The sequence below is a fragment of the Blastomyces dermatitidis genome (genome assembly GCF_000003525.1).
Source record: "Blastomyces dermatitidis ER-3 genomic scaffold supercont1.13, whole genome shotgun sequence".
Classification (NCBI taxonomy): domain Eukaryota; kingdom Fungi; phylum Ascomycota; class Eurotiomycetes; order Onygenales; family Ajellomycetaceae; genus Blastomyces; species Blastomyces dermatitidis.
Window position 1 is genome coordinate 873,423 of NW_025544786.1, and position 25,422 is coordinate 898,844.

At 47.5% G+C, this 25,422-nt stretch overlaps 4 protein-coding genes across 4 annotated transcripts; 2 read left to right on the plus strand and 2 right to left on the minus strand.

Annotated features, from left to right (window-relative positions):
• Nucleotides 1-872: 872 nt before the first annotated feature.
• BDCG_09063 (uncharacterized protein) lies at nt 873-4,225 on the plus strand (the record flags this gene model as incomplete). Its single annotated transcript, XM_045424842.1, has 3 exons — nt 873-906; nt 1,000-2,882; nt 2,964-4,225. 3 exons carry the CDS (start codon nt 873-875, stop codon nt 3,474-3,476), a joined length of 2,430 nt encoding a protein of 809 aa, XP_045273467.1. The 3' UTR covers nt 3,477-4,225.
• BDCG_09064 (regulatory associated protein-mTOR) lies at nt 4,145-10,028 on the minus strand. Its single transcript, XM_045424843.1, has 7 exons — nt 9,824-10,028; nt 9,176-9,734; nt 6,414-9,104; nt 6,081-6,331; nt 5,692-6,025; nt 5,298-5,635; nt 4,145-5,215 (listed from the first exon to the last, which is right to left on the minus strand). The coding sequence occupies exons 2-7, from the start codon at nt 9,617-9,619 to the stop codon at nt 5,026-5,028; spliced, it is 4,248 nt and encodes a 1,415-aa protein (XP_045273468.1). The 5' UTR covers nt 9,620-9,734; nt 9,824-10,028; the 3' UTR covers nt 4,145-5,025.
• Nucleotides 10,029-12,415: 2,387 nt separating this feature from the next.
• Nucleotides 12,416-20,279, plus strand: BDCG_09066 (cell polarity protein). The gene is made up of 6 exons (XM_045424844.1): nt 12,416-13,057; nt 13,130-13,699; nt 13,832-14,331; nt 14,466-14,862; nt 14,935-15,217; nt 15,271-20,279. Exons 3-6 carry the CDS (start codon nt 14,080-14,082, stop codon nt 18,824-18,826), a joined length of 4,488 nt encoding a protein of 1,495 aa, XP_045273469.1. The 5' UTR covers nt 12,416-13,057; nt 13,130-13,699; nt 13,832-14,079; the 3' UTR covers nt 18,827-20,279.
• On the minus strand, nt 17,975-24,855 carry BDCG_09067 (5-oxoprolinase (ATP-hydrolyzing)). Its single transcript, XM_045424845.1, has 3 exons — nt 23,306-24,855; nt 22,276-23,237; nt 17,975-22,213 (listed from the first exon to the last, which is right to left on the minus strand). The coding sequence occupies exons 1-3, from the start codon at nt 24,312-24,314 to the stop codon at nt 20,234-20,236; spliced, it is 3,951 nt and encodes a 1,316-aa protein (XP_045273470.1). The 5' UTR covers nt 24,315-24,855; the 3' UTR covers nt 17,975-20,233.
• Nucleotides 24,856-25,422: the final 567 nt, after the last annotated feature.

Below are 25,422 nucleotides of genomic sequence, written 5' to 3' on the forward strand. Positions count from 1 at the left end.
GGGTGACTCACAACACTGACCACAACTTTTCATATTCTCTTTCATCATTCCTGATGCGCTTAGCGACCCTGACTTTTCGGGGTAAGATAGATGTACTGTACTCATCCTTGTTTTTATATCAGACAAAAGATTTTGCCGGGAGCGAAATATACAACTATCAGCCCTAAGGTGTTGCACCTTCTTCTCCTCTAGTATAGATTTCACTTCTTAAATCTGTCAAATCCTCTGTCTGCGTCCCCGCCTCCCGTGCTATGGAACAAGGACTGTGGTAGATGGCCAACATCAGCGGATGCTCCATGCTCCCTTCCCATGGCGCCAGTCGCTTGAATATGTTTGGGGTAGATTATTCGCTGCCCTTTGCATACCTTGTTGTGGGCTTTTGTCTTGAAGAAGCGTTCATTCACTTTTTCCATGTATCCTGTGGAGGATTCTTTAGTCCCTTTTCTTTTACAACGCTCTTTGTCTGTGGCTTTCAAGAACTTTCTTGGACTGAAATTTTTTTAGATACACTGCGCATAAAGGTGGATTATTAGCACAGCTTTCAGAAGGATAAAAAGGACATGACCGCAGGGCTGTATGACCACTTCCTTTTGGGCTGACATCCCTCTCCATCCAAACCGAGTTATCAAGACAGGACAGCAGAATCAAAATCTCTCATCAAAACAGGCCCAGTCAAAGTTTTCTTTCCCCTTTCCCCGCGTACAGCATTGAGCTAGAGTCCTCCTTCCTGCTGCGTTGTTTTCCTCAGCACGCGAGGCGGTCTTTCTACTCCCCGTTGAGGAGCCGCTTGCAATCTCTATAGACAGTCTTCCCAGCGCATGAACTCCGTTGTTTCCCCTGGACTCACAGCTTTCTGTAGACGAGGTGGTGCAATGGAGGCCCTGTATCCGAAGAAGACACATCGCAGTATGTATTAATAGGCTTTCCCGGGTGCTAGAACATCCCTACCGTTTTCTGCTTCCGTAGTACTTCAATGAGACTGACAACAAACATGCCTAGGATCCCGATCTTCCAAACAGAAGTCCACTGAGACGATTGGGAGCATAGTTCCTGGTAGAGCTCCTATTTTTTTTGTTACGACGCGGTCTGGGTCCATGGACTCTGATATCTGTGCCAAGGATGATGATATTGATGAGAATGGTGATGGTGAAGATCATGGGCTTGTTGTTGCAGCTACCACCACGTCACCAACAATAGAAAACAGTGACATTTGTCTCTCAGGCAATGAATTAAAACAAGCAGGCCTGATGACAACACCAGCTGAAGGAATTCCTGTGAAGAGTTGTTTTCAAAAGCAGTGTACAAAACAACCTGCTGTCCCCACTAACAACCCTTCTTCTATAACACCCCCTGAGACTATCTCCTCCCCATGCGAAATTTCTCCCACTACCAACAGGGAAATTCCTACTATATGCCCTCCATCTTCTACCTTCACTACGTCTGAGCCTACTATTGCCATCCGTTCAAGACCATCTTCCGCTGAGATTACGGCAACAGAGAAACCAATCTCCAAGCCCACGCGCTCAGCCAGGTGCGGTTCTGAACATACAACCCGCGATTCGTCTTTTTGTCAATCTCATTTTCGAGCAGCGAGGTCACGGAAATCGAGTGCAGAGCTAGACGACATTGATAACCTTCCTTCTTCAAGGCCAATCTCCCTAAGTTCATTCGCTGTTCGAACACATAGTCGGAACAAAGGGTCAAAATCGTGGGTACCATTCAGTCTCGAAGACCTAGACGAAGATTCAGACGAAATGGATCGTCGACATCCAAACCATGGCGCAAGGCTACCTGCTCCAGTTTTTACTCCTAGCGCAACTGGTGTTAGCCATCCGCTCAGGAATGTTACAACAATCGATCCGAGGTCGAATATGTTTGGCTTCCATGGGATCTCGCCCCAGCGTGCTCCTCAATGGCCTCAAGGAATACGACAACAGCCGCACCTAGGCCAGAAAGAAACATTCGGATACCCTCAACAGAATTTGGGTACTAACCTCCCTCACCAGAACCCTCGACCTACAATCGTGCCTCCTACAACCAATGCCACTCCAGGAACTGGTCCACGCATAATGGTTCCTGACGATATCAGTCCTACCAAACAGGAAGAAAAGCAGGCATTGAGAGCTTTACAATATAGTATGGTGGCACAAATATATCTCGAAACAGGAAACTACCCGCAAGGATCTACTGGTAATCCAAATAGTCAAGCGCAAAATATGTGTCATCCAAATTGTAGAAGATGTGCTGGGTACCATGGCCAGATGACCGGTCATATCGATCAGGACCGTTCGTTGAAACCACCTCCCATGAATCGTGAGCCAGGTAATACCTATTATTCTGGATTCGGCCCTGGCCAGGTACAACCTTCTTGGGTTCCTAATATGTTTTCAGAAGCTGTAACTTCTTGTGCTACAGCAGAATCATGCCAGGACACTGATAACACAAAAAGTGCCTCAGTTTCACTTTCAAGCCAGTTACCCTTATCTCTAAAGCCTCATGCTTCTCATCAAACTAATGTCGGCACCTCGCCTCAACGCATCAATTCGGATCAACCATCCAACCCCAAGCTACACGACGCTGCGAAATATTTGAATAATGCCATAACGACTTCCCAAACTACGACTGAAAACAATCGCGATCAAGAATTTCAAATCGAGTGCAAAGATTACGTGGGCGAAATCCATTCTACACCCCTAACCGCAAATCCACTAAAATCCTCCCGCAAAGCTCTCCAACAAGATCCATCCCTAGCTAAGAATGTGGCAACTCCACAAGCTCAACGTACACCCAACAATGGGCAAATACAGGGAGGTTTGCCAGACCCCAGCCGTATATCAACCTCCATGCCCTTAACATATGCTTCTTCCGACCGTCCAACGAGCGTGAGTCCAGTATTTGCATCTGCAATTGCCAACAGACCCGAAAGTGATGAGGTTCTCTCTAAATCGACTAATTCATCACAGTCACGGTTCAAGTTCAAGTTTCCCCCACCCGGGCTACCAATTCCACCAAGCATTCAAGGAGGTTTGGTTGATAAACACGCCGGGAAAGGGACTCCTATCTCGAGACTCGTTCGGTCTAACATCTGGTTCCACACAGATGCTCGAGGTGAGGATAAGCTTCGTCAGCGTATAATTGAAATTGCGCGAGATGAGGCGGAACGTCAACGGACTACAAGGATGCCACTTCGGCCTGGCGAGCGGGAAGGGGTGGCTGAAGCCGGAACTGTTTTATTGGGGCAAGCTCTCGTCAATCTGCAGTTATATACCCTGAATGGCTCTAACCAAACCAAAGGCTTTGCGAACTTTGGGCCTGCACCACAGTTTTGCTATGAACCTATACATAGTAGTCGCAAAAGTTTTCTTGACCTAGATCCTATAACTGATCCTTGGAAATTGCCCCCGCCCCGCCATCCTTTGTCTAAAAATCCGCTCGTTGCGTATGAAGAGAGCAATGGAACCGTAGAGAGAGGGTAAAGGTCTCTAGGGGAACATGTAGAAGGCGTGAGACCGTGGCCTTCTTGGAGTTAGTAGCAAGCACCGTTATTGTTGTTTGGAAAATTGTCTTTCTTCTTGCTTTGTCTCTGGGGTTTACATTTGGCAACAATGCGGCGTGCAGTGCTTTCTCTAAAGAATAGGATTTCTTATTTTCCCTTGCTTCAAAGCGACAATAAATTTGCCTTCAACTGGGCGTACGGACTGGGTGCAGAGGGCTGTTAATGATGAATAGGGATGTTTTCATTCTCTTTTTTTCTTTTCTTCTTCTCTCTCTCTCTCTTTTTTTTTTTTTTTTTTTTTTTTTTTTTTTTTTTTTTTTTTTTTTCCCTTCTCTTTACCCTTTTCTTGTATTGCAATTGGTCAGGCATGCATTAGGGAATAGGACTGGAAGGGGATATTCATGCACACATCGGACAGCACAGCACGGGATACACTGGTTTTGCAGCTTCTAGCAATAGATTTTGATCGAGATATTCCTCAAAACATCCCTGATATTGTTGTTTACAATTTTCTAGTACTCCCCATCAGTTTCTACCTTTTCACTTACTACTTACCTCTTCTCTAGCTTCATTGATCACAATTTTCGTTCTTCATCCCGCTTTTGTTTTACCATTTGGCTTTCCTATTACCACTAGCTACAAATGAAGGGAACTAAAGATTCGACCTCGATGTCATGATGGGCAGAGAGCATTCAGCGACCCTTAGACGAGCTCGGTGATGGATTGAACTGGGGAAATTCACTTTTGAAATTCGTCTTCAGAGATCGAGTGTATGGCATGACCTTCTTCCTCCTACTGGGGTTTCTGGCATATTTTGTTTCGTATTATTTTATAATACGGGACAAGTTGAGAATGTAAGCCCAATATTAAGAGTGAACGTTGATGGCGGCGTTGTGATGTGTACATACTGTGTGATGTGAGGGAAGAACTGGAATTTCAATTAAAATTGAATCATATCTGCAGCCAGCTCTGTCTGTACAGATACCTTCACAAAACATGAAAATTAATAATAATAATAAAAATAAATTCACTGGACCATCCATGGAAATGGAATATTTTAACAGTAGGGAATGGGATCAGAGAGAGACGGAGAACAAGCAAGCGTGTACAAATTTAGCAATGTGTCATGAACAAGGAGAAGAAGACGAAAGGAAGGGAAAAGAGAACAGTGTCAATGACGATGGGGAATTAAGTATCCCTTGTAAAAGGTAGCATACTGCGGAGAAAAATGGAAAATGAAACGAATCGCTGGTTGAAATGGAGGAAATACAACTGTATGCCATTAATATAACGCAATTCAGTACCCCACACCCCCCTCGCTTCGTGGCGCCTGGTAATAATAAAAGGGGATTATTTTACTCAGAAACATGTGATAAGAAAGAAGAAGGAAAACCCATTTATTTGCAATATAGAGTAATATTAGTGAAGTAATGCGGGGTGGAACACCTAGGCCATGAGGAGAAGAAGAGGAAGAAAAAAAATAGAACGTGATTAAAAGTCTCGACTCGATGGACAGCCAAATGGTTGCTTTAGCATGAAACAAGATTGATATGGTTATCGCTGAGAGCCGCACAAGCAAGGATTGTCCTGTGTGGGTGGAAGGCTGTGCTTATGATTGGCGAGGATCGGTTGGAGTGTAGAAAACTAACGTGAGGCTCATAGGTAGAGAGGTAGGTGCCATCGGTATTGAAGGTTTTAACTTCATGGCGGTTGGTGCCACTATGGGATAGACCGATCGTGTCAGTTTTGTCCAGAAGATATAACCAAGAATGAATAAAGGGATAACTCAAGGGACACTCACATATTGAAAACAGGTGCATGTTCATGCACGGCTAAGGTCCGCAGGGTGTCCCTAGTGGCCTGGATCATGTCTATTGACGTATCCATTCGTAAGTCCCAAAGACGGACCTCGCCATTTCGGCTACCAGAAATCAGCTCCCTAACTCCTCCGCGTTGCATATGGATATTCGTGATCCATTGTTTGTGTTCTCGCCACACTTTAACCATAGCCGTTGTGGGTTTCAGGCGTTGGTCAAATACTCGCACGGCACCGTCACCAAATCCGGCGATGAAAATATTTCCAGCAACCTGGTCGGATGTCAAGGAGGTTATACAAGAACCCGAGCGTGCAGATATATCCTAATACAAGTTAGAAGCCTTGCACTTAAATTTAGATCGTAAAAATAGAAACTCACGTTAGTGCAAACTTCAGTGGCGGCGTTCCAGACGCGAATGACTTTTGTGTCGCCGGCAACAAGTGCTTTCCCTTGCCCCTGTTGCCAGTCGAAAACCAAACCCGCATTTTTGTTGCTAGGGATCAAGTCAGGGAGGGCACGGAAGGCTGTTACAATCTCAACGTCTGAGCCGGATTCATATCTGCGGAATATTTTCAAAACACCGTCTGAGGAGCCAGTCATTAAAAGAGCTTGGTCGTCTTCGTTGATGAATCGTATTTCGTTGATTCTCGACCCTAATGGGTTGCCATTGGAGAAGCGGCTGAGACGTGATTGATTTTGCCAATCCCAGATACTAATTTCCAGTTAGTGAGCCACCTCCAAGGTCTGACTTGATTAAAAGCACATACCAGACAGTATCTCTATCGTCAGCTACCGCAATGTGATCCTCAAATTGGTGGAAACACATTTTCGTTGGTTGAGTCGGATTGCTCAGAAGAGCAGATGAGGTGTCCCAACGGTTAGTTCCTGCCCGTTCTTTTAGCGGTTGAGTATCCGTAATGATTTTCTCATTTCGGCCTCGCCTCCAAAGACGTTCATTATAATCCGCGCTGCCGGGTTCATCTGATTCATTGGGCTTCATTTGGGGCTCGCGAAAGTACTATCCGCAATGTTAGAAGAATCCGTTCACCAAGTAAAATTTATAAAAGTGCTGAAAAACGTTGCAAAAGGGATTAGCTTACCTCAGTTGACCAGTCTAAAAACTTGCTTTCCAGGGGAATGGTAGGACTGGCTGTCATATCTCTTGGCTGAAAGCCCCGGGATAGCGGGATACGCGCTTGGCGATACGACCCCGATGTGGCTGGTTGATCATTAACCTCAGGAGGTCGAGTCCATTCAGCAGGCGCCCGACCCCGTGGGGTGATAGGGATCCGACGTTTCACTGAAGCTGATCTATCAGGCGATCCAGGGCGTTCATTGGTAGCACCTGAGCCAAAAGCTAGATTTTTCAAGGACGTAGCTACGCTAGCCGTTCTTCTCAAACTAAGAGATAGATATCCTTCAGCCTTCGGTGCTATGTTCGACTGGGCTGGTGGCATAGTGGGCGGTCGCTTCATATCGGCCTGTTCCACGCGCCGAGTTTTATTGACGTGGACACGAGAGAATAGTTTCAGAATTTCATCTCTGGCAGTTTGAGCTAACGCTCGCATTGGAGACTCCATCAGGGATTTATGAATATAATCGACAATAATGTCAGCATCCCGGGCGATTTCGGGGTGCGGATCGACCGATAGCATGAGGACAAGTTTCCAGATTGAGCCAAATATCGTGTTATAGGACACTCCATTTTCGTACGGGAATGGTGGCATTTGGATATGCTTGTTGGCAGGCATTTGATATAAAAGAATGTGACGTTCCTCAAGAAGCTGTTCATATGCAGCGACGAGGAATTTGTTCTGATATCGTTTCACAAATGTCGACAAGAACACTAAAAGCTCCTTTCTTACTAACTCACTTCCATCAGAACCCATAGGCATCACACTGAGTGCCAAATATTCCTCAACCTGAGCCACTTGATCGGTCAAATCAGGGATTCCAATAAAGCTGGTTAAGGCGTGTAGCATCGCAGCGCGTACCTCTGGGACAGGGTCCAGAGTTAGTTCGCAGAGTCTCGATGGTGCAGAGCATCGAATACCAACCCATTTTGCTTCGGGAAAATCAAGCCAAAGCATGCTTAAGCAGAGACACGACCATTGGCGCAGAAGTGGATTTTCGACATCCATCAAATGGGTAAGACAAGCTTCGAAAAGCTCGGGAGCAAGACAAACATTTTGCCCTTGGGGGTAGTATTTGCAAAATATTGCAACAATGAATGCGCACATAGCACGGTGTTCGCTAGCATTACCGACAGGAATGGGCGACGAAGGGCTGAGTATGTTGATGAAATAGTGAATTCCATTATCCTTGAGCAAATCATTCTGGACAGTATGGTCGACAGCCATGATCCTAGCCCAAATAAAAACCATGACAGGTTTAAGCTCTTGGGCGGTACTCTGTAGAAGTTTGACTACATATGGAAATATACCGATGCTCAGAGCTAGATGAACTGCCCACGGTCCTAGGTCAAGAAATTTGCTGAGCAAAATCAATGCACGAAGGCGATGAGCCTGGCTCAACAACACTTGCAACACGATTGGAAGTTGATCAGGAGGCGTCTTCTCTGTCGGGCCTGATGAAAGGTAAACTTCGAAAGCAGTGAGTTGTTCAGCGAAGAATGATGAGTGCTGATAATCATAATGCCGCTTGCCTTCCTCATGCTCAATGAGAGCCGGGAGCTGAGCAAGGACCATCTCGATGGCAAGATCCCAGCTTTGCCACAGAGGGTGCATGTGAGTTTCGGGTAGCTTGGGTGAGGAAATTGGGTGACATTCATGAGCCCTCATAATCCGTTCGGCGAGTAGGAAATTCCTAAACAGGGCAGCAACCATGAGATCCTGTCTAAAAAGTTTCTTGAATAGTGGTCTAGGAAGGGTATTCCAAGCAATCGTATCCGTAATTGCGGTAAATATCCAATTCAATTCACCAAGGGGGCTCCTTCGGTCTTGGAGACGTCCAGGCACTCTGAATTCGTCGATGGATATGCTGGTGTGCAAAGGATTCTGCAGAATAAAATATCTCAAGGCAATTTCGATGGGAGTTGTTAAGCAACAGGTGAAAAGGTCAGCAGGGAGGTCGGGGTTAGTTGGAAGGGTTTCGGTTCTCTCGCAAGCGGCGAGTAAAATACAGTCGCCATAATTCTGAATAGGTGAATTTGGATCTCGTTCACGAAGTTCGACGTTCTCTTTCTCATGCTTCTCTACGAATGTTTGAAAGTTATGGACGATATTGCCCGCATGAGAAACGTCGAACACGAACAAGCTTGGCCCGGCAAGCCAAGTCTGCAAATCGTACAATGAAACCGGGATATATTGGGTATAATTCTTGTTAAATACCCAAAGCTCCCCAGATTTGGTTGGTAAAGGGACACCATGTCCATTGTAATGAAAAAGCACCCGCTCGTCTTTCGCGTTACGGCGAAGAGAGATGCAGAATTTCTTCGTCTCATCGACGGAAGGGTCCAAATATTGCTTATAGCGTGTACGAAGACTGAGGGTTTCATATTGCTCTTGCAGCTTCTTTCCAATTTGTTCCATCACCTTGTTTTGTGCTCCTGTAGTAGATGTTGGGTCCACCCAGCATTCCAGCTTCGCGGTGGGGTTGGTCTTCACTACATCTGGCGGGTCGACACCAATGTTTAGGCAGATGGCCAGCGCGGCGGAAACAGTTTTCAGTCGATCTCTCATGCGCCAGTCTTGGCTCGGCCAGCTACCAGCTGGGTCCTTCGGTATGCCATTAGTTTCATGCCGTTTCTCCTTGAAATACATATAAAAGCTCTATGCATCCTATAGTTAGAAATCCTCTTAATGAGAGAAGAAGAAAAAAACCGCGATACGTTAATACTCACGGAATTGAGGATCTTTAGATATTCACTGGAAGTATACTCTTCATGCCAACCGTGTCTTAACTGGAAATCCTCATCGTCACTATTCGGAGCCCCATTCTCCACACCGAACTTGGGGAAGTGTTCGCTCTTCGCCCGGATGAGAGCGGGTGTCGGGCGTAGGTTTCTTTTTACCACGGCTGATGCAGGCCCATTATTTCCATCCGCGCTACTGGAAGGAGCTTGCGAGGAATCCGGCCTTCCATTACTTTGAAGCTCCTCGATGACGGTTGTCTTGGACCGCGGGTGGCTGAGTGTAGAAGGGGATGGTACATCGTTTGACGGAGGTATATACTCGTCGACCTGTGGACCGAAGGCGACTCGGACCGACTTTCCTTGCCCACGCGGTTGTGGGCCAACACCTTGTGCCATATTGGGAGACGTCTGCACTGGCGCAGTTCGATCCATGTCAAAGTTGAGGTCCTTCCTCAAAGGAAGCCATTCATGGCTTCAAGCTGGTTGCAACGGCTTGCATTCGATGAAACAAAGAGAGGTATTATTGCGACTGGCAACGGCTATTAAGCTGATATAAATGTATTAGAACCTGCATTATTATTTTGATAGCGACAACGTCCCACAACCAGAGCGCCGTTGCCTTGCGCCGGAACTCACCATACGGGGTTGCACCAAGGTGGATATAATCACAACCATGGACGTCTGGTCAAAGGCCAAAACAGCGTTAATAGGAATGAACATTAGCAGAGGAGCACATCCTGAGCCTCTGACAATTAAATTTTATTGTAGATCTGCCTCGGAGAAACAGAACCTACGTTGTCCTGGGAAGTCTGGCGTTCTATATCTTCTGGTCTCCTCGACGCCATCCGCGACCGGGGGTTGGCGGCGGAATAATTATTACCCGGTAACTAGTTTTTACTTGCTCTCGCTAATTACACCGTTAAGCGCCAGACGAGGAGCCGCTTCGCTAGCTTTAACTTAGTCAATTCAATTCTCATTCACATGGAAGGAATCGGCACCGCTTGCAAGCTTAGATGGCTCACACAATAGCTAACCTACGCAGTGCAATTGAAATTCATACCCGTGAAGGAGTTCTGACTTAGATTCGAAGTCGACAGATACCCGCCTCTAACGAGATATGCAATTCCCTTGCGTGGATCTTCCATACCTCACTTGCGACGTATTCCCTCATGTCCGGAGTAGGAAGTTGATCGCGGCATTCTTGGATGGCTGGGACAGCATATGAGCCGATTTCGCCTTCGCTCACATCCGATGTTTGCCAGAGCGTCAATTGAATGGGGATGAGACTTAATCATATTTCACAAGATTTGCTTTGTGGCCATTTAACCCTCTGCAACTCGTTCATCACGAGCAGGACACGAACGAGTACAAGTAAGACTGACACCCGACCCTGATTGAGGTGCAGGCATTACTGCTATTGAAGAGAGGACGACTGACTCCGGCAAACTCCGTGTCAATCGTATCTGCGGGCAGAAAGCAGGCTGGCCAGTTAATGCTTTGGAAATGCTCCTCTGAACTCACATTATCCAGAGCTCGACCCGCCCCTTCGCTTTTTGCAGACGGAGACATCTTATGATATTATTGTATGTACTGTACATGTACATGTACATGTACATCTAAATTGTTAAGAACCCCTTAGTAACCCGCTCTCAACCTTGGCTCTTTTGCTCTTATCAACATGGTATTTATTATTGAGATCTTGGACGCGGTAACTGGCGGCAACTTATCATCAAGAGAGAGTTTGTCAGCACATTCAACACAAGCTTTGCCCAGGCAGTTGCTATAAATGATAGAAGGATAGAGTACATTGTCTTCTGCCTAACATGAGGTATGTTTTGTTGGACAGTGGACTGGTAGAGGCTACAGCACGGAGAAGAATGGCAACTTCTCATTCCTCTTTCTTCGGAGGGCAACTGTTAGTATATAGTCTATTCGATCCTGACTTCATGCCATGGCAGATGATATTGTCCTTGCTATCGTTTTGGTTACCCCCGTGTTGATGAGCAGATTATATTACGTCAATTTTATATAGTTAGCTTAATCCCTCGATGTTTTGGATCAATCCCAATTTCAGTTTCAAATCTGCAGCCGGGTAGGCAATCAGGCGACTTTATATGTATAAGTAGCTACACTGATTAGAAGAAAGAAAGCTCTTTGGAATGTTTCGATACTCGCTGTTCCACTCAACTCCGTTCTTTTTGCATAAAACGTAGATCTATAATTTCATGCCTTCCCCTTTATTTGCAGCCATTTCTTCTTTTTCCACCCTCTCCTCCTACTATCTTGTACTGCTCTATCTTGCATATATGTTGCAAACAGGTTGGTTATCCAACACTTGAGTACAGCACTCCCCCGTGGAGGACAAAGTACGGAGAATCTTGTACTACTTGAAAACCTGACAGAACCAGTTAAGTTACCGTATTCAGGGGAAGAGGCAGGTTACTTTTGCATTTTCAGGTTCGAAAGCGATTCACTCGGGCATATTCTGAAACGCACTTGGATTAGTCTCCAGAACACTCAATTTTATTCCCCAGGGAATAATTTGGGCATTTACTACTATGGTAGATACTGCATATCTAGCTACATTTATTTCCCGGATTCATGATATTGATATGCCACTTTCTACCTGCCCCGCGGATCTTGTAACTTCTTTTGTCACTTGTGCTTTTGCCCCAATTACATGTGTTGGTTGGACGGAGAATATATGAACAATCTGGGTAACAGAAAGGTATTCTTTTGTTCTCTCCTTTATCAGCGATATAAACACAGAGCTCAGCTTTCTTTGCTGGTGCTTCGGAAAATGTCCACAAGGCATTCCTTGCTTCCATGGAACACCCACCCGCCTTAGAACATCAAGGGCCGTCTAGGGCGGCCAGCTGCGACAGGGGGAAGAAAATTTATCACCAACATCGCATTTTAGTGTATGTCAATCAACCCCTCCCCTTTTTTTTTTTTTTTTTTTTCCCTTTTGACAGTGTTTTTCTTCTGGCGCCCACCAGGTAGTTAACTTAACTTACGACAAAAAAAAAAAAAAAAAAAAAAAAAAAAAAAAAAAAAAAGCACCCAGAAGCCAATCAGGAAAGGCAAAAATATTCTTCTTGTTCCAGCGCCCTTCTTTTTTTAAAAAAAAGCAAGATAATAGACATGATCCCTGTGAGGTTGCAATGCAGGTATGAAAGCAGAGTATTCCGTAGTTACTGTCCGTTCAAGCAGAAATAATAGCTTCTTCCCCAATCCGTAATCCGTATGCCCGTTGAGTATTCATGCGCCCCCAGCCCCAGTCCGTTTAAAATTGACCTTGATATGAGTCCACGCATCCCCGGTGCGCATCCAGACCCAAGAAAGTTGCGGAAGGATATTTCGCCAATTAGCTCAGAAAAGGACAACAGAGCGCTTGGCTTAACTTACCGCCCAAAGCACCGCCAGCAGCGTGAACCGGCGACTTTATATACAAGGTAAAGCATCTATTTGTGTCCAGCGCGCGTCTTCTCGAGGTTTCTAGGCCTGCCTGGGAACTACCTTCGTAGTTTCCCAGCGTCTAGTAGTATTAAGGTAAAACATCCTGTACGGTGCACAGTTTTGAAAGCTGTTGAAGCCGTGACCCAACTTGTAAGGTGATAACTACCCAAAGAATTAGTGAAGCGTATTAACTACCGTGTCGATGTTATTATATATACGCACAATTGCTTCGGTCGATAACTATCAAGACGACATTGCTTGTGGAAAATATAGAGAGAGACCTGAGAAGGGATAACGGAACCGCATAGGGCGGGTATCCAGCAATTGTCTTGCGGGATAGTTTATCTGACAGCGTTAGGCGGGTACTGTACTGGTACCTCATTCACAGGGGAGAAGCTTGGTGCGGTCGAGGTATCTGGCTGGTACCCACAAGTCACAAGAGTCCCCCCCCCCAAGGAGCGGCTCACTAACTTAGGTAACTAGGCCTGATCAGGGCGGGCTTGGCGCCCCTGAGCCCAACCAACTTCTTTTTCTCGCCCAAACCAACGACCAACGGCGGACGGGAACCTCATCTTGAACCTGACATTGAGCAGGAACATGCTGTTTCTTCCTCTTCGTCTCTGACTTTGGCAAACAGCACCGGACTCGCCGTGCATCTACTTGTCGGGAGCCCTTCAACCAGGCGAGTTCTCATGATTGCGTGACGAGGGCCCCTTTCATGCCCTCTCTTGTCTGTTGGGTTCCCTGTTGGCCGCGTTGCCGTTACTTGATGGTCCTTTTGCTCACCCAACCTGCCCGTCCCCAAGACGATTTGCTTTCATTCGCTTTGCACTCCCTTTACCCTTCGACAGCCGCGACTCCTGTCGACTTGACCGCTTGGTAGCATCCAATGGTCTTGCTATTGGCATTTACTCGTGATTTCGTCGACTTTTCCTGACGACCGGTTTTGGTGGCTCAGGAACGCGCCTGGTCAGTGAACCTTGGTTGGACCCTCCAAAAAAAGTTGGAGCCGCAAATCCAGGAACCAGCACGACCCATTTTGCCGGTATTATTGTATGCTCAGACACCCCCCTTCCCCCCCCCATTTTATCTTTTATCCTTTATCTGGGAGCGGACAGTCTGCGATCACTGATGACGGTGGACTCATTCGACAATATGCTGACAAGAGGGCACGTACTATATCAGCGCCTTTTGCTCTCGTTCCCACAACGGCACCCATTTTCATTCGCACGTGCACCTTCCGCACGATTCGCCCCTAACGAAACCGACTCGTTGTCTTTTGCCCGGCGCACCACGTTTTTCGACGACTACTGGTTGCCATTATCATTTTAATTCCGACCTGACGTCTCCCTTGTCATCGTTTTCTCCCCATCTCGGACTCTCACTTTCCCTAGATACCTTTACGTTGAGACGCTCTCTCTTCCTACCCCATTATGGCATTCCTATTCAAGTCGAAGAAAAGCCAGGCCGCAAACAATAACTTGCCTCCAGCCACCAGAAATATTCATACCGCCGAAGGAACGCCCCAAGGTTCCTCAGCAGCGCCGCCCAATGGTGTTCGGGATGGTGGACCGGTGCAGTCTCCAGGTTTTGGGAGTGCGAGCAACTCCTTGAACTCTATGAGCGGCACGGTTAGTCCAGATCAATCTAGGACACGCAGAGATAGAGCAGACTCAGAGCCCCAGGTATGCTGTCCCCCGGCTCCTCTAGAGAAATTATCGCCTTTCCACAAGTAGCTTTGTGTGTCTCATGCACTATCGCCCATACTCTTACTACAAGAGAGGCTGGTCCATACCATAACTAACCTTATGCTGGTCAGGGTCCACGAACACAGATCCCAAACGGAGACAACACACCTTCACCGGTTCCAAATCCCGCCCTGTTTCCATGGTCGCAGCGGCGAATAAACTTCCCTCAAAATTCCCGACCTTTTCCACGATATGGCGCCGCAGTTAATGGCGTAGCTTCGAAAGAGGGTGATATTTACATGATGGGTGGCTTGGTGGGAAGTGCAACTGCCAAAGGGGATTTATGGATGGTGGAAAATAATGGAGGGAACTTGTCCTGCTTCCCTATCAACCCTGTGACTGAAGGGCCTGGTCCTAGAGTTGGACATGCAAGTTTGTTAGTTGGAAACGCATTTATTGTGTTTGGAGGAGATACAAAAACGGAGGAGAATCATTCATTGGACGATACATTATATTTATTAAATACTTGTGAGTTTCTCTGCTCCTTGATATTGATTGCCTTATTGTTTTGGTTTCCTAGATCGCTCATTACTACTCCAGCATCTCGACAATGGTCTCGTGCTGTCCCTCCCGGACCCCGACCTGCAGGCAGATATGGCCATACGTTGAATATATTAGGCTCAAAGATCTATGTTTTCGGTGGCCAGGTGGAAGGCTTTTTCTTCAATGACCTAGTTGCCTTCGACCTCAATGCTCTCCAAAATCCGTCGAATAAATGGGAATTTTTAATCCGCAATAGCCATGATGGTGGGCCACCCCCGGGCAAAATTCCACCAGCTCGAACGAACCACTCCGTCGTCAGTTTCAATGATAAACTTTACCTGTGAGTTCCTTCACTAATAGTACAATTTTATGTGTTAGTACTAATTCTAGTAGATTTGGTGGAACGAATGGGATCGAATGGTTTAATGACGTCTGGTGCTACGACCCTAGAACGAACCTATGGACACAACTAGATTATGTTGGTTTCGTTCCAGCGGCGAGAGAAGGACATGCTGCGGCCTTAATTAATGATGTTATGTATATCTTTTCCGGACGCACTGAAGAAGGCGCAGATTTGGCAGATTTAGCCGCATTCCGCATCACAACTAGACGATGGTTTTCTTTCCAAAACATGGGCCCGTCGCCTTCCCCCCGCTCTGGTCATAGCATGACCGTGTTCGGGAAACAGATCATAGTGCTTGGGGGAGAACCGAGCACAAAGAGTCGCGATCTCGAAGAGCTCAGCCTCGTGTATATTTTGGACACTGCCAAAATTCGATATCCTACAGAACCTAGTCCCACTTCTCCCACCGGCAGCGGCCCCCGCAAACTAGGTCAGGCAGATCGACAAGTTACATCCGGCCGTACATCACGCGAAGCACAAAATTCAACTCCAGACTTGCACGGCCGCCGTGGGCCACCATCAGGTCACGAAAGCGCTTCCTCCGGTAGGCCTGATGCGTCGAGTCCGGCCCCTGGTGGCCCAGGGTCTCGTTTACCCCGGGCATCTATCGCCCAAGCTCCAGCAGGACCACCCCCTCCCGGACAAGCACCAACTCCAACACCTAGGCACCCTAATGCTGGTGGTAACGGTGGACGAAGCAAACCACCGAAAGGAGGGGAAAGAGGAATGACGCCTGTTGACAATCTAAGAGCTGTCGGGAATGATCGGGACAGGCAGTCACCTGCGATGCGTGATATTATGACAAATGCTCGGCCAGGACGCGAGCAGAGCCCTGTTTCTGGTGGACGCCAGCAATCCTCGCGGCTTTCTGCTAGAGCTATGGAAGCTGGAGAAGCCGCCCCACTTGTGACACCCGCGAGACAACGCTCCTTACGACAACGACATCATAATTCTATTGATAGTGTAGATGACTCCATACTGGGCAAGGGTCCCGGCAGCGTCGATGGGTCTGAGCCAAGAACCTATAGAAATTCTAGAAACCTTACCGACGAGCCTCGCTCCCCGCGGCTAACGCCGCATCAAGAAGCTCTTATTAAAGACCTCGAAGCAGCAAAGGCTAAGAATGCTTGGTATGCTTCAGAATTAGCAATGGCCCGCAAAGCAGGTTATACTCTCAACCCATCAAATCCTCCTCCTCTCGACCAGCGATCGATAGAGACTTTCAACGAGGAAGATCGTCCTTTGATTGAGGCTTTCCTTTCCATGCGAGCGGAATTGGCGAAGATGCAAGCCGCTGTTGATCGCCAGGCCGCGATTGCATCCAAACGGGTGGCAGAGGTAGAGCATCAGCGGGATGCAGCCATTAACGAGGCCGCCTACGCGCAAGCTAAACTCGCAGCGCAAGGAGGTAGCCAAAGAGGGACACCACAATCGGATCGTAATGGTCGTGACATGGATGAGATAAATCCCGATCGGTCAGCTGAAATAAGCCGACGACTGGCTCATGCCCTTGCATCTCAGGCGGAAATGAAGGCCAAGGCTGAAGCGTTAATGTCCGAACTTCAAGAGGAGAAGAGGGCAAGAGAGCTGGCCGAAGAACTTCATGAGGCTATGAGCAAAAGATTGTCTGAAATGGAATCACAAACTAACAACCTGGAATTGGAAAGTCTTCGAACTGAGCTCCATCACCTGCAGTCTGCATTCAGGGAAGAGGTAGCACTCCGATCCGAGGCCGAGAGCGCTCTTAAGCTAGCTCAGATTGATAAAAACGAACTAACTCAAAAAGTTGAGAATCTCAATGACCGCCTGGAAAACCATGGCACTGATGTTGGATCTCTTCGTGAAGCGGTCAATGCTTCGTCCGCTAAAGCTGAACTTTTGGAAAGACAGCTGGACGAGGAACGTGATCACCGTGAAGGCTTAGAGAGGAAGCTCCTGCAACTCAGAGCAGAACATGAGGAGAGGACGACTGAGCTCGAGAATACAACGCGCCGATTGCGAGATGCCGAAGAATTGGCAGAAACGCATGCTAGGGAGGCAGAAAGCCACAGAGCAGCCTTCTTGGCCGGTTTGGATCGTGCTTCTTCGCGCGATGCCGAATCTGCGGCAAAGGCACTTTCTGAGCAAAGAGTTGCGGCACTGAAGGAGCAAGTTGACCGGGCGAATCAGATGGTCAAAACTAACCACCAAGCAGCGAATGAAGCTTCCGAGAAACTTCGACGAGCCGAGGAACGTATTGCTGGATTGGAGCAGTATCAGGAACAGGCTAGTCGGGAAGGTCTGCAACTCCGCAGACAACTCCAGGCTGCTTTGAAAGAGAACCAAGCGCTTAGTAATGAGAACCGGGAAGTCAAGTCACAACTCGAAAGCCATCAACGCGACGCGAGCGCTTTGGCCATACAACATGGCGCGCTGAAGGAGCTGCTTGTTGAGCGTGGCATAACCGCGGACAGTAGGCGATCCCCATTGTTGGATTCGCCAGGCTCTCGTTTCGGAACTCCCGAGCACAACCGCCTCCGCGAGCTAGAGCAACAACTTCAATCAAGCATAAAAGCACATGAAGAAACCAAGATATCATTCGAATCGAGGGAACAAGAAGCCGATCGTGCGTACAATGAGAAGCTTGAGCAACTCGAGAACGACTACCAATCTGCCGTTCACTACGTGAAAGGAACAGAGAAAATGCTGAAGCGAATGAAGGACGAGCTTGCGAAATACAAAACGCAAAATTCCAAGTTACAGGCTGATTTGGAAACTGCACTTCAGAAAGCTAGTTCCAGATCCTCCCCATCTCACGAAGCGTCGGCTCAATGGGAGGCCGAGCGGTCGAATATGCAACATATTATGTCTGACCTTCAGGAAAAGACTTCATCTTCAATTGCTGATCTAAAAACCCAGCTTGCAAAACTTCGAGAGGACCTCACAGCTGCACAAGCGGAAAGAGACCAGAGCCAAACGGAGCAAGAAAACATAAAGCGTGAATTATTGAACATCACAGAAAAGAGCCGTGAGGACCTGGAGCAACTTAAGAACGAAAATGCCCTGCTTGAAAGCCGAGCGCTAGATGCCGAACAAAAGGTCACAATGCTCCTTGACCAAGTTGAATCATCAGTGACGAATTACCGTCGACAATCCCAACAAGTACTTTCCCATTCCAACGGCTTGAGCCGTACAGTCAGCAACGCGTCCAGCAATACGATCGGTGGCCGACTAAGGGCTGACAGCAATGTTTCTCAAGATGACTCTTTCCTCGAGCACCGCGGTTCTTTCGCTCTGGATTCCCTTGCTAGTGAACTAGACGCTCTCCGAAGCCACTGGGAAAGCACAAACCGAAACTACCGTTTAAGCACCCAGTTTGACTTCGACCGTACACCCACCAAGGAAACGTATGGCGAGAGTGGCTTGAGTGATAACCTGGCAAGTTGGCGGAAACGGTTGGATGAAGAGGAACGGTCGTCAACTCCCGTTAAGCCCCCGATGCCAGCCGCCTTGGCTACTACTGATACTACTACGCCTACACAACCGACGAAAGATAATATGATTTGACGTCTTTAAATAGCACATGCGCACGCGATGCAAATGTCACTTTTAACGTGGGTCTATAATGGGTGTACAAGCCTGGGTGCTTCTTTTGCTAGTTGTTTAAGAAGACACGGTGTGTCTACAGAAAGAGGGATCACGGACCTTGATGGTCTCCACTCTTTGATATATGTCTCCGCCTCCTTTTTTCATTTTTCCCCCTTTTCCTGGTGTCAAACAATTTTTCTTATGCATTTGCTCTTCCTTGTTTTTTGTGTGCTTGACTATATTTCAATCTCATGTTTTGCTCTTTTTTTATCTCTATTTCCTTTTTCTTATTTTTTTCTGTTTCCCAACCTTCTTCAGCCATTCCCTCCCTCTATTAGTCGAATAATATTCTATTATCCTATACTCTAGTTTATTATTCCTATATTCTGCCCTTCATTATCCTTCACTTGATTTGACTTTATTTTATTTTTATTTTCATTCCTTTTCTTGCGTGTTTTTCCTCGGCTACCGCGCCATCTGATACTCCTGGCTCTTAAACTTTGGTCTTGTTCTGCTTGTTTTTCTCCTCTTCTACGATGCTGTTTTCTCTCTTTCCCTTCCCAAGCTCCATTTTTTTTTTCATTACGTTATATCCCTTAACTTATCTTCTGGGCGGATAGAGGGAATGTCTTAGGGTATATATATTATACATATACTTTTTTTTACTCGATTTTGAAAATCGGTCGTCATTGTTCCCCTCAAATTTTTGCACCTGGTCATTCTATATGGTCATTGATTTGGGAGTGTGCTCCCTTTCACTCGCTTCAACATCTTTCGCTCCATTTCTATTGGCGCAGAGCTTAGTGCCCATTCTCTCTAGTCTTGGGTTCTTGAATATCTTTTCTGCCCTTTTTCTTTTTTTCTTTTTGCGTCGTGCTTTCTGGCTCATATGGCTCATGCTATTTTCCCTGTCTTGTCCTTTTATTTCTTCCCTTTTGACTTTTTCATCGCGCTCTACTATTTGCTCTGATATCCCTCGCTAGTTTATTTTTGTTCAAGATAACAGTTTCTCTTTTCTCCTTCCACATTCATATACATTCATATGCCATATATGTGTATAACTACTTATTTGGTGACTCATGACCTCACTATTTTGATTTCGCTTTTTGGTTTGAATACATGAACGACACATTTTTGGGTCTCCTTTATAACATTTTCGCTGTGTATAAATAACCATGTTTGGAAAATGCAGAGATGTCTTGAGCAGCTAATATTGACTCGGGGTTCCTTCCGTATAGTACAATTGTCGAGTGTGTACTAATTAAGGGAGAAGGAACTGGAGGAATGAGTTAAATAAGTAATAGCAAGCTGTTTCATAATTCATGCATCGTAATCGCGGTACCGTAGCAGATAATATCATGGTCCTTCAAGACCCTATGCATCCGCTCAATTTGTTTCTTGAATCGCCCTATATCTATCGACGGATCCCTTGGTCAAAAATTGGTCATGTACAACCGCGTTCACTCTTTTTTCCTCGTCTACACTGCCCCAAGCTCCGCCGCCAGGAGTTTGCACGACGATCCTGTCACCTTCACCCAATGCCACGGTTGCCTTTGCACCGAGGCTGACCATCCTTTCATCCCCTGTTTCTTCATCTCGCTTAATCCACAAATTCTTCCCTGATGCACCGGGGCCTCCCCCTTGAAGACCGTAGGGCTGATGACTCCTGCGCTCAGACAATATCGAACACTGGACGGGAATCAGGAACTCAATGTCGCGGACCACGCCGTCACCACCAGGATGCGCTCCTTGACCCCCTGATCCTTTTCGGATGGAGAATTCCCGGAGGATACATGGGTATCGCTTCTCGAAGATCTCGGGATCCGTGATGCGTGTGTTAGTCATGTGCGTGTGAATGCCGCTCTGTCCAACCCAAGTTGGGCCCGCTCCGCTGCCGCCGGCAATTGTTTCATAGTACCCAAATCCGTTGACATGTTCCCCGTTCGCTGTCTTGCCGCCTTTGCCAAAAGTGAGGTTATTGCAACAGCCTTGCGATGCGGCACAGGCGTTGAACGCCTTCAAGACAACATCTGTGATTCGTTGGGATGTAAGCACGTTTCCTCCCACGACTCCAGCGCTCTTGGATGGAGAGAGTAATGTTCCCGGAGGAATTCGAATGTCGATGGGATTCAGACATCCTTGGTTTAGAGGGATATCGGATTTCACTAACGACCGCAGGCAGTATATAATTGCCGAATGCGTGATGGCTGTGGGAGCGTTGGTGTTGCCAAAAACTTCACAACCAGTTCCTGAGAAGTCAAATACAGCCTCCCCCTTATCGCCATCGATCGTTATCTTTAGGGCAATGGGTGTACCATCATCCATATAATCGACGGCTTCCAGCGTAGAGCCCAGCGTCTTGGAGGTGGTCTTTAGAAGTTCTCGCACGGCAATTTCGGCCGTACTTTGGATTGCATACATATATGTATGCACGCGCTCCAGCCCATATTCCTTGATTAAGCCATTGATAAGCGAAATGCCCTTTTGATTGGCAGCAACCTGAGCCCGCAGATCAGACAGGTTATCCTGCAGACATCGGGTACCGGAACAACCAGGGTACTGCGCTGGCTCTTTCAATAGTATCTCAGTCATTCTTTCCTCATTGAATACTCCACCGGCAACTAACTTTTCAGCCTCGATGGCGGCCCCTTCTTGCCATAATTCCGTACTTGTTGGGGGCATGGAGCCAGGGAGACAACCTCCGATATCTGCATGATGGCCTCGGGACGCAACATAAAACACGATCTCGCCTTGATCAAAAACTGGCGTAATGACTGTAATATCGGGCAAATGAGTCCCACCGCAGCTCGGATGGTTGGAGATCAGGACGTCACCATCCTCGAGGTTTCCCGCCCAATATTTATGCTGGTATCGGACTGCAAATTGCATCGAGCCCAAGTGTACTGGGACGTGGGGTGCATTAGCCACGAGTCCTCCATCAGGCGAAAAAAGTGCACATGAAAAGTCAAGGCGTTCTTTGATGTTGGTCGAGACAGAGGTCTTTTGTAGAGTTCGACCCATCTGCTCAGCAATGGACATGAACCGGTTACCAAATATTGACAATTGGATGGGACTGATGCTGGTGGGATTTGTTGACGCGGTGCCTGACACATCGAGCGTGGGCACTGTCTTCTTGAGGTCGATCACCACGCAGCTTTCAAGAATGCTCGCAACTGCTCCCGGGACTAAGACTATCGTCTGGGTTTGGTCGATGATCATGGCTGGGCCTTGGATGCGGGAACCCTCCGTGAGTTCTTCGAGCTTAAGCACTGGAGTTGCAACCCATCCGTGTTCTGTGCCGAAATAGACCATCGTCCGCTCGTTGACACCCGGGGTAGATACGTCTTTGAATGCTATTTTCTTCATCTGAATGCCGGAAAGTTAGCAAGGAGGATTACCTCGCGCGGGATTCTTTGCTAGATACTCACCTGCGCATACGGGCTGAGCTCCTTCTGCCGCGATGAGGACGCAATGCTTCGCACCCGAATATCATCAACAAGGATCCGCTTGTCGGGTGAAAGGAAGCCAAACTCGATTTTATGCCGTTTGTTGAACTCAGCGCCGAAATCCCAGTCGTCACCTTTAAGTATCATAAGTGCCGTACTAGTACCTTCATGGCGCATATTCAGATACATTTCATGCCTGATATTCTCGCGTGAAAATCCATGACTTTCCAACTCAGCTGTGGAAGTTTCCGCCAGCGCCTCCAGCTTAGACCGAAAGTCTTGTTCAGTCGACGTGCTAAAGACATCTGAGGTTGGCTGCGTTGCTTCGTGCACTACATCTGCGAGAGCCATCCCATAAGCTGACAGGATTGAGGAGTATTTGTGAATTATGACGCGGGAGATCCCCAGAACAGATGCCACAGAGCAAGCGTGCTGGCCGCCAGCACCGCCAAAACACGATAGATGATGCACAGACGTGTCATACCCGCGAGCCTCCGTCAATGCGCGAATTGGCCGCGACATAGATTCGTTAGCAACCGACAGGAATCCAAGAGCCACTTCCTCCGGTGTAAACTCATTCCAACCCTTTGAGCGTTGTTCACTGTTGATTTTTTCGGTCAGTTCCGTGAACTTTTGGCGGGTGATTTCCACATCAAGGGGCTCGTCCTCGTTTGGTCCGAAAATCTTTGGAAAATATCCTGGGAGCAGCCGCCCTAAGAACAGATTGGCATCAGTTACAGTCAGGGGGCCGCCTTTTCGGTAGCAGGCTGGCCCTGGATGTGCGGAGGCGGACTCTGGCCCCACGGCAAAAAGACCGTTCCGCCAGAAGAGGATCGAACCGCCTCCTGCGGCGACGGTGTTGATATCTAGCTGGGGAGATTGGATGGATACGCCGGCAATGGTGGTTTCGAAGACGTGGTCGTAAACCCCCGAGTACCGGGATACTATAATGCAAACGTTAGTAGGAAGATATTTGGTGTGGAAGAACTGTCAAAGGAGGACCAATACAAACCATCTGTGCTTGTGCCACCCATATCAAATCCTATGACAGGAATTTGCTCCTCGTCGTCCCAGGAGGTCTGCGCATACCCGACGACGCCACCTGCTGGCCCTGACAAAATAGCCTTCAGACCGCTAAATTTCCGAAAATCCACCAATCCACCGTCCGACTGCATAAACTCACACCTCGTGCTTGGAGAAGCAAGCCCGCCAATGAAATTCGAAGAAATCGAGTCAATATACTCTTTAATCACCGGGGTTAAATATGCGTCTGCAGTCGCACTCATGCCACGAGGCACCACCTTTATCATGGGTTGCAGTTCCGAAGATATCGCAACAGAAAATCCCATCTCCATAGCAGCCTGCCCAATCAATTTTTCGTGTGCCGGATAGGTATATGAGTGAAGCAGCACAATGGCTATTGACCGATATCCTTCGTCCCATAACATTTGGAGGTCATCTCTGACCTTTTTCATGTCCGGCTTGACGAGAACGTGGATATATTCTCCCGTAGTCCCTCTAACGACATCTTCCGTTTCCTCAATTGGCTGAGGATCGGGATCTTCAGTATATCCTTTCAGCGTTACTCTCTCGTTAATCTCAACAACTTTCTCATAAAGCACGCTCGGCTTCGCGACGGAAAGATCAAAAATATTCGGCCGTGACTGGTTTCCGATGACAAGAAGGTCTTTGAAACCTTTTGAAATAAGCAGTGCGGATCGCGCTCCTTTTCTTTCTAGTAACGCATTGGTCGCAACTGTCGTACCCATCCGAAGTGATTCGATGGGTGCAAGATCTAGTTGCTGCCCCCGCGGTAGCTTTTTACCAGTGGCGATCTCCAGGACGCGTCTGATTCCCTCTGTTGGCGCATCTTTGTAATTTGATGGATCGACAGAGAGAAGTTTGAGGATAATATCGCTGCGCCCGGGTATTGAAGCGTGGACGTCTGTGAATGTCCCGCCTCGGTCTATCGAAATTCTGACCCTGGCGGGCGATTGTGTTGGGTGAGGTTGGGTAGTCATTGCTCGGGCTGGTTGTGGGTGAATTAGATCAATCTCTACTCAAGAATTGTCCCAGGACAGGATTATGGGATGTCGTATTGTGGTTTATGACGACGTTAGAGAAAATTAGAAGTGCTAGAGATGAGCAGGAAATGAGGGATGATGGATTATTTATTTATTTAGTATTTAGAAAGTGGTGTGCTGATAACGGTTGTCCCGCAATTATAAATCCACAAACTTTCTCTCGTCCGCGCCTGAAACCGGCGAGAAATTCCCGCACTCCTGTCTAGAAATGGCCAATACCATTGGCAGGAAATCACCATCTACGCCCATCCGAGCGAAGCGGTTTCCACCTCCCGCTCAGCAGGAAAGATAAATGACATCCTGGCCGCATCCCGGCACCGGCAACCCATCCCGACGAGATCGGGTCAGGATGCCGATCTGATAAGATAAGTAAGCTTTTTTCTTCCGATGTTGTCCTGTAAATAAGCTTTGTTAGCGTATTGAGTCGGCAGGAGAACCCGAACGGGCTTGTCTCCCTGCAGAAAACAGGCTGGGACTCGGGATTGTGTGCCTCGCTTTCAGAGTGTATAACGCTGGCTATAGTGTATTAATGCAATGATAAAAGGGCTGCCGCCGGGAGCATGCCCACAGTGAGGGAATAATATGGAACCATCCAACTTTTAGCTGAATCTAATATTAACCCGTTCTCACATCTTCTATCTTCTCTAACCCTCCCAAGCAATAAGACCACAATCAATCTAAAAATCATGGTTGGCAAATCTTCAACGCGCAGAGTTAGACTCAAGGCGCGTAAGAACGTGGTAACTTTCCTCATCTGCCTACCCTCGCGATACGCTGAAGACTTCCGCCTGCTCTGCCAACGAAATCCTGTTCCCTGTCCTCTCCTGGCAGAATCTAAATCCGTCGGCAAATATTCAGATCTAAAATCACGGATGCCCAAGATCCAAGACGGCGACATTGCAGCTGAAATCGACCTTCGCACGGACGCCTCTCGTTATATGGTGTACAGCGATGGCAAGCTGGTCAAGTTTCAATGCCAAGATATACTCGACGACTGGACGGAGGACCATGTGGGATTCTTGATCAGATGTTCGATTAGTTTCAA